Below are 11,860 nucleotides of genomic sequence, written 5' to 3'. Positions count from 1 at the left end.
AAACCTGTAAGTCAATTAACAAATTATTATACAATTTTTTATGGAAAAATAAAACTCACTACTTGCGTAAATCAGTAGCTTTAAATTCATATGATAAAGGAGGTATAAATTTTATTGATTTCGGTGCTCTTAACAACACCTTTAAAATAAACTGGATTAAAAAGTATTTAAAAAATCCCACTTCTATCTGGAACTTTATCTCACATCATGCGGATGATATCCAAATCTACTTCCCTCTAGACCTGGATCTCCAATCCCCGCTATTGCCGTTGCTTAACTGCCTGTGTGACGTCAAAGACTGGCTACTGCATAATTCGCTCACCCTCAACGAAAATAAAACAGAAATGATCGTCTTTGGTAGCCACATGCCGTTGAAACAGCTATCGGGGACCTTAGGTTCTTATGCCAGTCACCTATCGTCTACTGTAAGAAATCTTGGAGTAGTGCTGGACAGTTCCCTCAAATTAGATAAGCAAGTGGCTGCAGTAGTAAAAACCAGCTTCTTCCAACTACGCCAAATTTCGAAGGCAATGCCTTACCTACAACACAAGGACCTTGAAAGGCTCATTCATGCTTTTATAACCTCTAGGCTGGACTATTGTAATTCTCTTTACCTAGGCCTGCAACTGTCCCTCATCCAACGCCTACAATTAGTCCAGAATGCCGCTGCACGCCTTTTAAGCGGCACTAGAAGACAGGAACATATCACTCCTATTCTAGCTAACCTTCATTGGCTTCCTGTCAAATACCGTATTGTTTTTAAAATCCTTCTATACACTTTTAAAATTTTAAATAACCTGGCACCTAGCTATCTGATTGACCTTCTTAATTTATATATCCCCACAAGGGCACTCAGATCCTCTAATCAGGGGCTCCTAATGCAACCAATGTCTCGACTAAAGACGAAAGGGGATCGTGCCTTTGCTTTTGCTGCACCAAAACTTTGGAACAGCTTGCCGGTTGATGTCCGTGCGTCGGAAACTACTCAATCTTTCAAATCACGGTTAAAAACCCATTTGTTTAAGCTTGCCTTTCAAACCACTTAGTATAATTTCCTTCCGGTTCGTGCTTGTTGTAATATTACCATTCTATAACTGTATTTTTTGTTGTTGACTGTTCTCTTTTGTTGTAAATCTGCAAATATGGCTCGTCTGTGAAGCACTTTGTTGTACCTGTGACTTTTAAATGTGCTATAGAAATAAAATTGAAATTGAAATTGAAATTTACTCACATCATGTGTTCTCTAATTTAGGCGGCCTTAACTTCCTACTGCTCTGCAATTATAGTATTCCAAAAATACCACTGAAACTTTCTCACTTTCATCAACAAATTCTTTTGGCATGGGCGCTGATTTACAAACACAATTTCTCTCCACAAAACTGTTTTATTTGGAATAACTGCAATATTATTTATAAAAATAAAACTCTTTTTTTAAATAACTGGTTTAATAATGGAATAATCTTGGTTAGTCAGTTATTTAGAGAAGATGGACTCTTTTATAATTACTCTGAGTTCCTCAGGAGATACAATGTACCGATAACGCCTAAAGAATTCTCAATAGTGTTCGATGCCATCCCATCTGGTCTGTCCATGTTACACAGATGCTCCCACAGTGCTCCACTACAGGTCACTCCCCCGGATGTGTTACATTCTTCTCTTGGCAATGTTTGCTTTTCCTCTCATAAGTCTATAAATACCAAAATAAGATCTCTCTTTCAGGATGCAATGGTCTCTGTTCCATCAGCCATATTTTATTGGGCCAATTTTGTAACAGATATTGAATGGAAAAAAGTTTGGACTTTACCACAAAGGTTTTTCTTGACAAACAAAATTAAAGAGATTTCTTTTAAGTTGATTCATAAGTTTTACCCTACCAAACAATATTTGTCCAAATTTATGGCTGAAATAAATGTAAATTGTACTTTCTGTCAAGAGCAACCTGAAACAGTTTCTCATCTGTTTTGGTCATGTAAATTTACGTGTAAATTCTGGAAGGATTTCCACAAGTTTATTACTGACTTTGTTCTCCCTAATCTTCAACTGTACTATAAGGATGTTATCTTTGGCTATTATAATTTTAAAGACAAGGACAATGATGCTTTCTTTTTTATAAATTTGGTTTTATTTTTGGCAAAATTTCATATACACAAAAGCAAAGTCCTCGGCAGAAAGCCTGAATTTCTTGTATTAAAAATGGAACTTGCACAATATATAAGGACAATCTCCTCGTCAAAAAACACGAAGGCTCTCAAGACTGTTAACATCTGTAACCGATTGAAACTGCTAACTTGATTTTGGCTCTTGCAAACTTTTGTTTATTTTATTTTTTGTACTCACTTTTGTCTCACTGTCCTTGTCACTCTTTCTGTTCTTCATTGTACTACCACAATGTCATCTTTTATGTGATCCCTGTTTTACTTGACTGTATGTCTAAAATGTGATAAATAAAGTTAAAAAAAAAAAAGAAAGCGTGCAGACCCTGAATTGGGACACAGCCTGCGTGTGTGTCACCACACTCCGGCCGGTGGGGGCGGTGTAGCTCAGGTGAGCGTAGAAGAAGAAGACCTTAGCCGCCGTTAGCCGGAGCTGAGACAGCGTGATGTCCGCGGTCTCTAAGGTGGTCTTGGGAGTGTCCGTGGTTCTGACCGTGAGCACCGTGGCTGCGGTGCACCTCAAACAGGCCTGGGACAGAGAGGTAAGCCGGGCCGGGGCAAGCCGGGCTAACATCTAGCCTGCGTGTGCCGGAACGGGTCACGGGGGCTAACGAGGCTAACGCTAAAGCACAGGTGGTGGTTAAACTCAATTGAACGGACACAGGTGACGTCACACAGACGTTAAAATAGTAATAATAAATAAACACGATAATGACGATAAACAGCAGCCAACAACCGCTTCCTCCAACGCTTTTCAAAATAAAAGACTCAGTTGGCAGGTAAACAATGAGTCCTTACATTTATGGCTCAGTTAGCTAATCAGGCGTTATCGGAGTTAACTTTAGCTCAGGTGAGTGCAGAACACGTGACTGACAGAACTGCAGTGGGGTCAGATTTTTTATTTCTGATTCTGTTACGCTTACAGGTGTGCCTTTATTTTGGAGGTGCGTTTTCTGTCGTGTGACCTCTGTGAGGTCTCGAGTCCTGCTCTTAAATAACAAAGAAACAGAAAATCCCACATCTGGGTTTAAGGTGTTCGCACCATGAGAACAAAGCTTGGAAGCTGCTGGAGGCATCTCACCTGTGACACCTGTTTCAGTAATCAGTGCTCAATAATGATCACTTTCTCCAGCGCCTTACAAGAAACCCAAGAATGCTTCGCAACACAAGTCAAAAAGGTCAAAGGTTTAAGTTTGTGTGTTTAAGTTGAAGTGAAGCTCCTATGGGAGAGACTCCACCTTTGAGGGTTCTGTTGTAAGGGACAGAAAGCAGACCGGACTGTGTACAGGTGCCGAGGGGCGGAGCACTGAGGGATTAATGAGTGAGAAGCAGGATCTGTAAGTGAACTGGTGGAGATTCATGAGGGCGGGGCTCACATGTCCCCAGAGCTTGATCAACGATGAGTGGTCTTTGTGTTTGTCGTGCAGCGCCTGCGTGAGGGCGTGGTCAGGGATCTGGAACGCCTCGAGCGCAGGAAAGAGAACCTGCGGATGCTGGAGGAGCAGCGGCTGCTGACCCGACAGCTGGAGGAGGAGAGACGCCGCAGGGAGGCCAGGCTCCACCCACAGGACACCTGAGAAAAGGTAAACACTGTTGTGGACCTACGCTATTGCGTTCCCGAGTCTCCTTACGACTGGGTCACCTGTAATGTTTCTGCTCTTGCGTAGATTGCAGCGGTCACCTGCCCAGGTGTGCCGTACCTGAAGCAGGATGATGGACAGCAGTGGCGAGCAGCTGGTGGGAGGGGAGGACGAGGCAGCCTGCACGTCGGCGTCGGACGGTCTGGAAGAGGGGGAGGTGGAGGGCGAGACGCTGCTGATTGTTGAGTCGGAGGACCAGGGCTCTGTGGACCTGTCACATGACCAGAGCGGCGACTCCCTGACCAGTGACGTGGGTGAGGACACCGACGGGGGGTGGGTCTGCGAGGACATGTCCTTCTACTGCGACCGCTGCCACAAGTGGATCCCCGCAGGTGAGCTGGCCAATCGCAGCGCTCCGTTTCTGACGTGACCGACGTCACTACCTTCTCCAGTAGGTGGCGCTACCTGCTGTTCTCGTTCATGTCGCGCACAAGTGATGTCAGAGGATGCTCGGCCTTGTTGCTATAACAACCCAACGCAATCAAGTCTGTGGGTTCCCGGCGATACCACAGTTGTAGCTACGGGGTCGGACGATATGCTGAGAGCGTTATGGCGGGAACAAAAGGGATCCAGACGCTCCGCTGCGTTCGTGCTCCCACCGCGTGCCGGCCGGTCCGTCTCACATGGCGCTCATTAAAGCTGTCACGCGAATCAACGGTCGTACCCGCTGAACTCTGAAGCGAGATCTGCACTTCTGCGCGCGGTAGCTTCCTCCACATGGCGCCACCTTCAGGCACGAGCTCCTCCTCGCGTGTGCACGAACGCCGTTTAGCCCAGCTCCAGAACACGGCGTGAGCGTGCTCTCGGTTAAGTGTCACACGACGCGATGGACAATCACATGATATGAGCCCTAATGTGACCTCTGACCGTGCTGTAAGCAGGTATGAGAGTAAAGGTGAGGTCTGATGTGGCGTGGGTGGAGCCAGACAGGAAGCTGTTAGTCCAGCTCGTCTGCAGCTTCATCGGTTGAGAGCAGGCACTGGTGGTAACCTAGGAGACCCCCAGCAGGTGTGCGGCAGCAGCTGACTCTGTACCTGTGATCGTCCCCAGCTCAGCTCCGTGGCGAGCAGCCGAGCTACCTGAAGGGAGACAACTTCTTCAAATTCGTCTGCTCCGACTGCTCTGAAGATGGCAAGGAGAGCTTTGAGAGGATGAGGCTCACCTGGCAGCAGGTAGGACTTTAGCCCCGCCCACACACACAGAGACACACACCTCAGATATGCGGCGTGCTGACGGCGGCTTCTTCCTGCGACAGGTGGTGATGTTGGCCATGTACAACCTGTCTCTGGAGGGGACGGGCCGGCAGGGCTATTTCAGGTGGAAAGAGGACATCTGCGCTTTCATTGGTCGACACTGGAACTTCCTGCTGGGCTCGAGGTCGGTCGCAGACGGACAATAAAGTTTTGCTCTCCATCGATAACGTGCCGGCGCTCACGTTCGTGTTGCGCTCTTCTTTGCAGGAAGAAGACGTCCACCTGGTGGAGCACGGTAGCGGGCTGCCTGTCGGTCGGAAGCCCCGCCTTCTTCCGCTCCGGAGCGCAGGAGTTCGGTGAGCCTGGCTGGTGGAAGCTGGTCCACAACCGACCTCCGACCCTGCGACCAGAAGTGGACAAATCCGTGACAAAGACTAAAGGTAAGCCGCGATCGAACGCTGGCTCCCAACTGGACGGTGTCTGTTGACCTCTGACCTTGGACGCCATTTACCCACAGCGTCCAAACCCGTGCTGGACCCGATTATCACTGTGGAGGGTCTGCGCAAACGCGGAGCTCGGAACCCCGTGGAGAACGCCATGCAGCTGAAGGAGAAACGCTCGCGCACTCAGGAGGCCAAAGAAATCCGGCGGGCCCAGAAGGAGGCGGCGGGCGGATACACGGACCGTAGCGCCGCCTCCACGCCAGTCAAACTGGGTGGAGGCCGTGGTGCAGGTGGTGGGCGGCGCCCAGATCTGGTCCTGGAGAAGGGCGAGGTCATTGACTTCTCTTCGCTCAGCTCCTCAGACAGAACGCCACTCACCAGCCCGACGCCATCGCCTTCACCTGACTTTTCTGCCCCGGGAACGCCAGCCTCTCATTCGGCGACGCCCAGCCTGCTGTCGGAGGCAGACCTTATCCCTGACGCCATGCCGCCACAGGCGTTGTTCCACGGTGAGGTAACACCTGATTGGTGCAGGGTCAGGTGGTTTTATGTGATGTAAGTGCTGATGGCGTGTTCTGCTTCCTCCAACTCAGATGATGAGGAGATGGAGGCGGAGGGGATGATCGACCCGGGAACAGAGTACATCCCGCCTGCCAGTGCCAACCTGGGCACCCGCAAGAAGCTCCGCCCACCACCGCCTCACGTCAAGCGTGAAGCAGAGAGCGAGGAAGACGAAGGCCGTGACCACGACTTTGAAGAACCCGTAGGACAAAGTGAAGACACCCCGCTGTCCGCAGGCGGCGGTGGCGGGGGACCTGAGCGCAGAAGGACGACTCATCCGGAGAACGCTGCCGGCAACGCCCAGAGCCCTCGCTACGCCGCTCTCAGTCTGTACGAGGAGAGGATGCTGCTGCGAAGGCTGGACGCTTGCCCGCTCGCGTTGGCCGTCACGCCGCAGGCTAAACGCCTCCACAGGAAGTTGCTGGTTCGCCAGATAAAACGACAGAGGAGGCACCCCCTGCTGGACATTGACAGAGTGGTCAGCGCCACCCTCAGCCTGGTGGGAGGGATCTATGGCGCCCAGGAGGCGGGAGCACAAATCGGCGGCGGTGTGAAAGGGAAGTACTGTACCAGCAGCCAGGAGCTGCGGATTCTCGATCGCTTCCAGGTAACGCACACACTTCCTGTCCGTCCACGTGACGCGCCCGCGTGCACCAATCACTGCAGCTGATGCAGCGTTCACACTGTTCGCTTCACCTGTCCGTGTTTTACAGACCGGCGTCTCCGGCAGGCGAGGCGTCCAGCAGCCGTCCGTGTCCTTCTGGCATCGTCTGATGGGAGCCGAAGGAAGCCTGGAGCAGACCATCAGGAGCCCGTACACCTCCCGCCTCCTCAAACCCTACATCAGGTAAACCTCCGGGTCAGAGCCACACCTGTGGTCGGAGAGTCCTCTGAGCTTCCTGCGAGGTGGAGGTCTGGGGCTGTGCGATATGACCAGAATCTCATGTCCCGATATCAGACATCTATCGTCCGGTAACGATATAAATCACAAATGTAACATTTTCTGTAAAGTCTGTGAATCTCGGGCAGCTCGTCTTGCGTGAAGTGTTTCCTGCTGCGCGTCATGTATCTGGAGTCGAGCGTTTTAACGATGCATGAAACGACACATTTTTAGACATAAGTTGTAACGGCGCCGTTTTCTTTGTGAGTATTTATTACACGGCGTGCTGCGGGGAGAAGCCTGTTCTAACGTTTGAGTCTAAGGTTTATTTTTTAGCACCTGGCGGCTCTTTTTTGCTTCTCATCCATAAACACTCTGCATCTTTCATGTGATTCAGTTTATTTTGAAAAGTCTCAGCAGGATCTTGAGCTTTATTGTGAAAGGTTTATGTGGAACATAAACAAGTGGACACGCGATGGTCTTATCATCGTTGTTGCTAATGATGACGCATAAAACCAGGCGCTTGTGCGTCCGTAGTGGTTATATTAAATCTAAGAGAAAGAGAACTTTAAGAAATGAATAATAACTACAGGGACATCAGGACATGAAAAATATTACCGTAAACAGTTTATTTTGCGACACCACGAAACAAACGACAGATGTTTTTATATCGTTATATGGAACAGCCCTATGGAGGTCCACACCTGCGTTCTCCATCTTTCTTTTCTTTTGTCTAGGCGGGACTACGAGAGCCGTCCGCCGAAGCTCCGGCTGCTGGCCGAGATCCGAGCGTACCCGCACAGGAAGGAGCCGGGCTGGGCACCTGAACCCGACGCTCCCATCGACTACTGCTACGTCCGTCCAAACCACATCCCCTCCGTCAACGCCATGTGTCACGACAGCTTCTGGCCAGGTAGCGCGCTTGCCTGTTACGCCCCGTGGCGCCGTCCGGCTGTGGCTCAGACCTCCGTCTGCTCCTCCCACAGGTGTGGATCTATCCGAGTGCCTGCAGTACCCTGACTTCAGCGTGGTCGTCCTTTACAAGAAGGTGGTGGTGGGCTTCGGCTTCATGGTGCCGGACGTGAAGTACAACGAGGCCTACATCTCCTTCCTGCTCGTCCACCCCGAGTGGAGGCGGGCCGGCATCGGGACCTTCATGATTTACCACCTGATCCAGGTGCGACTGCAGGTGGGCGGGTCAGGGGCGTCCGTGCTGCTGCGACCATCCTAACGTGTGTGTGTTTGTGCGTTTTTCAGACGTGTATGGGGAAGGACGTGACGCTGCACGTGTCGGCCAGCAACCCCGCCATGCTGCTGTACCAGAAGTTCGGTTTCAAGGCCGAGGAGTACATCCTGGACTTTTATGATAAATATTACCCCGTGGACAGCGCAGAGTGCCGCCACGCCTTCTTTCTGCGACTGCGGCGCTGAGCCCCGTCCCCAGCTGACCTGCACCTGAGGCAGGTGTGCAGCTGTCAGTGCTGTGAGGAACATCTGGGACTGTGTGTGCGCTGCTGTTTGTGTTTCTGAGGTATTAAAACCAACGTGCTGAAGCTCCGCCTGCTCTCTCGCCTGCTTTACACTCGATCGCCCTCCATCCTAACCACTCGCTGCAGTCTGCCATCAGCACGCTGCTGGGAGCGAGCAGGACAGGCAGGAACTGTTACTCTGCAAATTCCAAATCCAGGTGCGCTCTCACGCCACACGGTGTGCACGCAGACGTTAACAGCGCTTCAGTTAGAGCGCCAAGTTTCATGTGTTACTGTCATGTACAGATAAACAGAGCAGCCACATCTACCCATAATGAAATTCTTTGGCTCGTGCTCCTCAGCTTTACATGAGCATATGGAGAGTGTGCAGAAAATAGCAGAAACAATAATGAAAAAGAGAAAAGGATTCAATATTTAGAGAATTGATGACAAGTTGGTTTTTACAGGCTGTGCAAAACTTGTGCAATGAGCATGTAAGTGGCATTAGTTGAAGTGACAGTCCTGTAATCGTAGTGAGTGTGTAATGGTGTGTATACGGTCAGCAGTTCAAAAGCCTGATTGCTTGTGGGTAAAAACTGTCTTTGCATCTGGTAGTGCGGGTCTGGATGCTCCTGCTGGACGTGTGAAAAGTCTGTGGCCGGGATCTGCTGCGTCTTCCTCATGCAGCGCTGTCTGCACAGATCCTGCAGGGCTGCCAGTTCAGTCCTGGTGATGCGCAGTGCTGATCTCACCGCCCCCTGCAGAGCTTTGTGGTGCAGAGCATTACAGCTGCCGTACCAGGCGGTGATGCAGCCAGTCAGAATACTTTTAATGGTGCATCGATAGGTTCTTAGTATTCTGGGGTTCATGCTGAACCTTCTCAGGTGCCGCAGGAAGAAGAGCCGCTGTCTTGCTGCTCTTGTGATGACACCAACATGGTGTGACCAGCTCAGATCCTCGCTGATGTTGATGCCCAGGAATCTGAATCAGCTGACTCTCTCCACTTCTGCTCCACGATGTGGATGGGGGCGTGGCCTCCTCTCCTGTAATCCACGATGAGCTCCTGGTTTTACCAGCATTTATACATGTACACAAACAAAGAATTACTGAAGCGAATTCATGCTCTCATCGTCCGATCTGAGCCGGCACACTGGACGTCAGTCGTAAGATAATCTAAATCTAATTTGGCATTTTAATGTAAGATAATCATAACGTGCTTTACTGTAAGTTTACCTTTAAATCCATTTTACTTAAAGAGGCTTTTTCTCACTGGAGGATTACATACATATCACATTCATATTAATTACGAGGCACTTTGTTTGGCAACCCTCCCCCCCATGCAGAAAGATGTGAACACCTCTATCCTGCACGTGCTCAGTTCATCGGGGTCAGACAGCCTGGTGTCAGATGTGAAGGTGACACCTGGTTTATTTCCAGAACCACCAGCAGGGGGAGCTGCAGGAAACATTTCTGGACACTTTAACTCTGACACGTGATTGTGTGCAGGGTATTTGCCATTGTGTTTATGTTGTTGATGCAGTGTAACTAGTTAATAATAACAAAACCCAACAATCATATGACCCCCTATGAGCAGCACTTTGGTGACAGTGGGAAGGAAAAACTCCCCTTTAACAGGAAGAAACCTCCGGCAGTAGAAACCTCAGTAGTGCACACAGCGGATGGAGCAGTTTTTATCAACAGTAGCTAACCTCCACCCGGCTGGCTGTCCGAGCCGAGGCAGTCACAGTCTGGAGGGCTCAGAGAGCCGTCTCGACTCTTCACGTTTAGCCAAGTTTGTGTCACCAGAAGAAACTCCAGATATCGAGAGGTGAAGAAGTCATTCAGTCTTATCTGTTAGTGACCGGCCATGAACCAGAGCAGCCTGCTTCACACAGGTCACAGGCCGGATGAGATGCACAACCCCTGGGATGAAGGCTCCGCCCTCCCTCTGCTGAAGCTGACAGGGGGTACGATCCCCCTGGCGAGGAACCACCTGAGGTCCAGGACCACAAGAACACAGCAATGCCTCATTAGACAAGGACTAAACTTTACCAACACACCAGCCCGTTTCACCGTCTGTGGTTGTGGAATCATGCTGCCAGTGTCACCTGTGCAGGTGTTCAGTAAATGTTGTATGGGTGGTGTTCATGGTTAGCTTTGTCAGACTGTTAGACAGTAAGCTGTGACTGAAACATACGTGGAGGATGAGTGTGGACTGTCCTTGTACCTGATGAAGGTCAGTCTGAAGCACCGGGTCGTCCCCTGCAGGAGCAGCAGTACACAGAAAGGTCTCAAACCTTAAACCATTCTGTAATTTCCAGCTGGGGGCGACTGCCCAGAGGTCTGATTTTTTTTAATGTGTATGTGTTAGTCCCCATAGGGAAATAGTTCCTCTGCATTGAACCCATTCACCCAGTGAAGCAGCCACCAATGCAGCGCCCGGGGAGCAGTGTGTAGGGACGGTACCTTGCTCAGGGGTACCTCAGGGTAGCCGTTCAGTGGAGTTGAACCCCCGACCTTCCGATCATGGGGCCACCACTCTACCTACTGAGCTATCCCTGCCCCCCCTTTTTTCTTTTCTTTTTTTTTTAAATTAAAGTCTGAGAGAAAATGAACATCCTGATGACCTCTGACCTCCGTGAACTCTTTACTTGCTGCTTTCAGGTGTTTTGGGGTGAGACATGAGGTTTATTTTGGAGGAACAGGAAGCAGCGCACCATAAACGAGATCAGGGGCCCGTTCTTCGTATTTCGCTTACTACATCCAAGATCTAATGACACATCCAAGATCAAATCATCGCCCAACTTTGAGCTCGCTATTCCGGTTCTCCGAACACACCTGTTGTTGACGATTAGTACAGCTGGATGAAGTAATGTGAGATCACTGGGTGGCTTAACAGGGGCTACGCATCGATAGTAGAAACATTGATCGGCAACCCTTTGATTGGTCGGCGAAAATGTCGAAGGAGCGCGCTCGGTATTTTTCGGCAGCAGAGCAAGAACTCTTGAGTGAGGGATTTCAGGAGTTTCAGAGTTTAATTAAAACGCAAGGGAACACTGCAAAGGCTGCAAAAGCAAGGAGAGAGGGCTGGCAGAAAGTTGCTGACAAATTAAACTCGTAAGTAATTTAATAATAACAATAATAATGGAGTGGATTTATATAGCGCTTTTCAAGGCACCCAAAGCGCTTTACAATGCCACTATTCAGTCACTCTCACATTCACACACTGGTGGAGGCAGCTACGGTTGTAGCCACAGCTGCCCTGGGGCAGACTGACAGAAGCCAGGCTGCCATATCGCGCCATCGGCCCCTCTGGCCAACACCAGTAGGCGGTAGGGTAAATTTATTATATTATATTACATTATATCCTCTTTCACATTAGAGCCACAACAGGACCCACTAGAACATGGGAACAAGTAAAAGTGAAATATAAGAATATTCTACAGAATGGTAATATTTATCACTTATATTGCTTTTAGTCTCTTGGAAAGAGACCCTGAAATAATCTGTTTGTTTATAAC

General features: G+C 49.7%; 2 protein-coding genes across 2 annotated transcripts; both read left to right on the top strand.

Annotated features, from left to right (window-relative positions):
* The first annotated feature begins 2,557 nt into the window (after positions 1 to 2,557).
* On the top strand, positions 2,558 to 3,730 carry LOC106633718 (protein PET117 homolog, mitochondrial). Its single transcript, XM_014340785.2, has 2 exons — positions 2,558 to 2,695; positions 3,581 to 3,730. The coding sequence occupies exons 1-2, from the start codon at positions 2,600 to 2,602 to the stop codon at positions 3,728 to 3,730; spliced, it is 246 nt and encodes an 81-aa protein (XP_014196271.1). The 5' UTR covers positions 2,558 to 2,599.
* A 133-nt stretch (positions 3,731 to 3,863) lies between these two features.
* Positions 3,864 to 10,783, top strand: kat14 (lysine acetyltransferase 14). The gene is made up of 10 exons (XM_014340781.2): positions 3,864 to 4,125; positions 4,844 to 4,965; positions 5,049 to 5,170; positions 5,254 to 5,426; positions 5,504 to 5,938; positions 6,023 to 6,597; positions 6,704 to 6,837; positions 7,608 to 7,783; positions 7,857 to 8,047; positions 8,128 to 10,783. Exons 1-10 carry the CDS (start codon positions 3,864 to 3,866, stop codon positions 8,299 to 8,301), a joined length of 2,364 nt encoding a protein of 787 aa, XP_014196267.1. The 3' UTR covers positions 8,302 to 10,783.
* Positions 10,784 to 11,860: the final 1,077 nt, after the last annotated feature.

The sequence above is a fragment of the Haplochromis burtoni genome, unplaced genomic scaffold, assembly GCF_018398535.1.
Source record: "Haplochromis burtoni strain Fernald_Lab_line unplaced genomic scaffold, NCSU_Asbu1 Contig_387, whole genome shotgun sequence".
Lineage (NCBI taxonomy): Eukaryota > Metazoa > Chordata > Actinopteri > Cichliformes > Cichlidae > Haplochromis > Haplochromis burtoni.
Note: the sequence above shows the minus strand (reverse complement) of the source record. Positions and strands in the feature narration are given on the sequence as shown.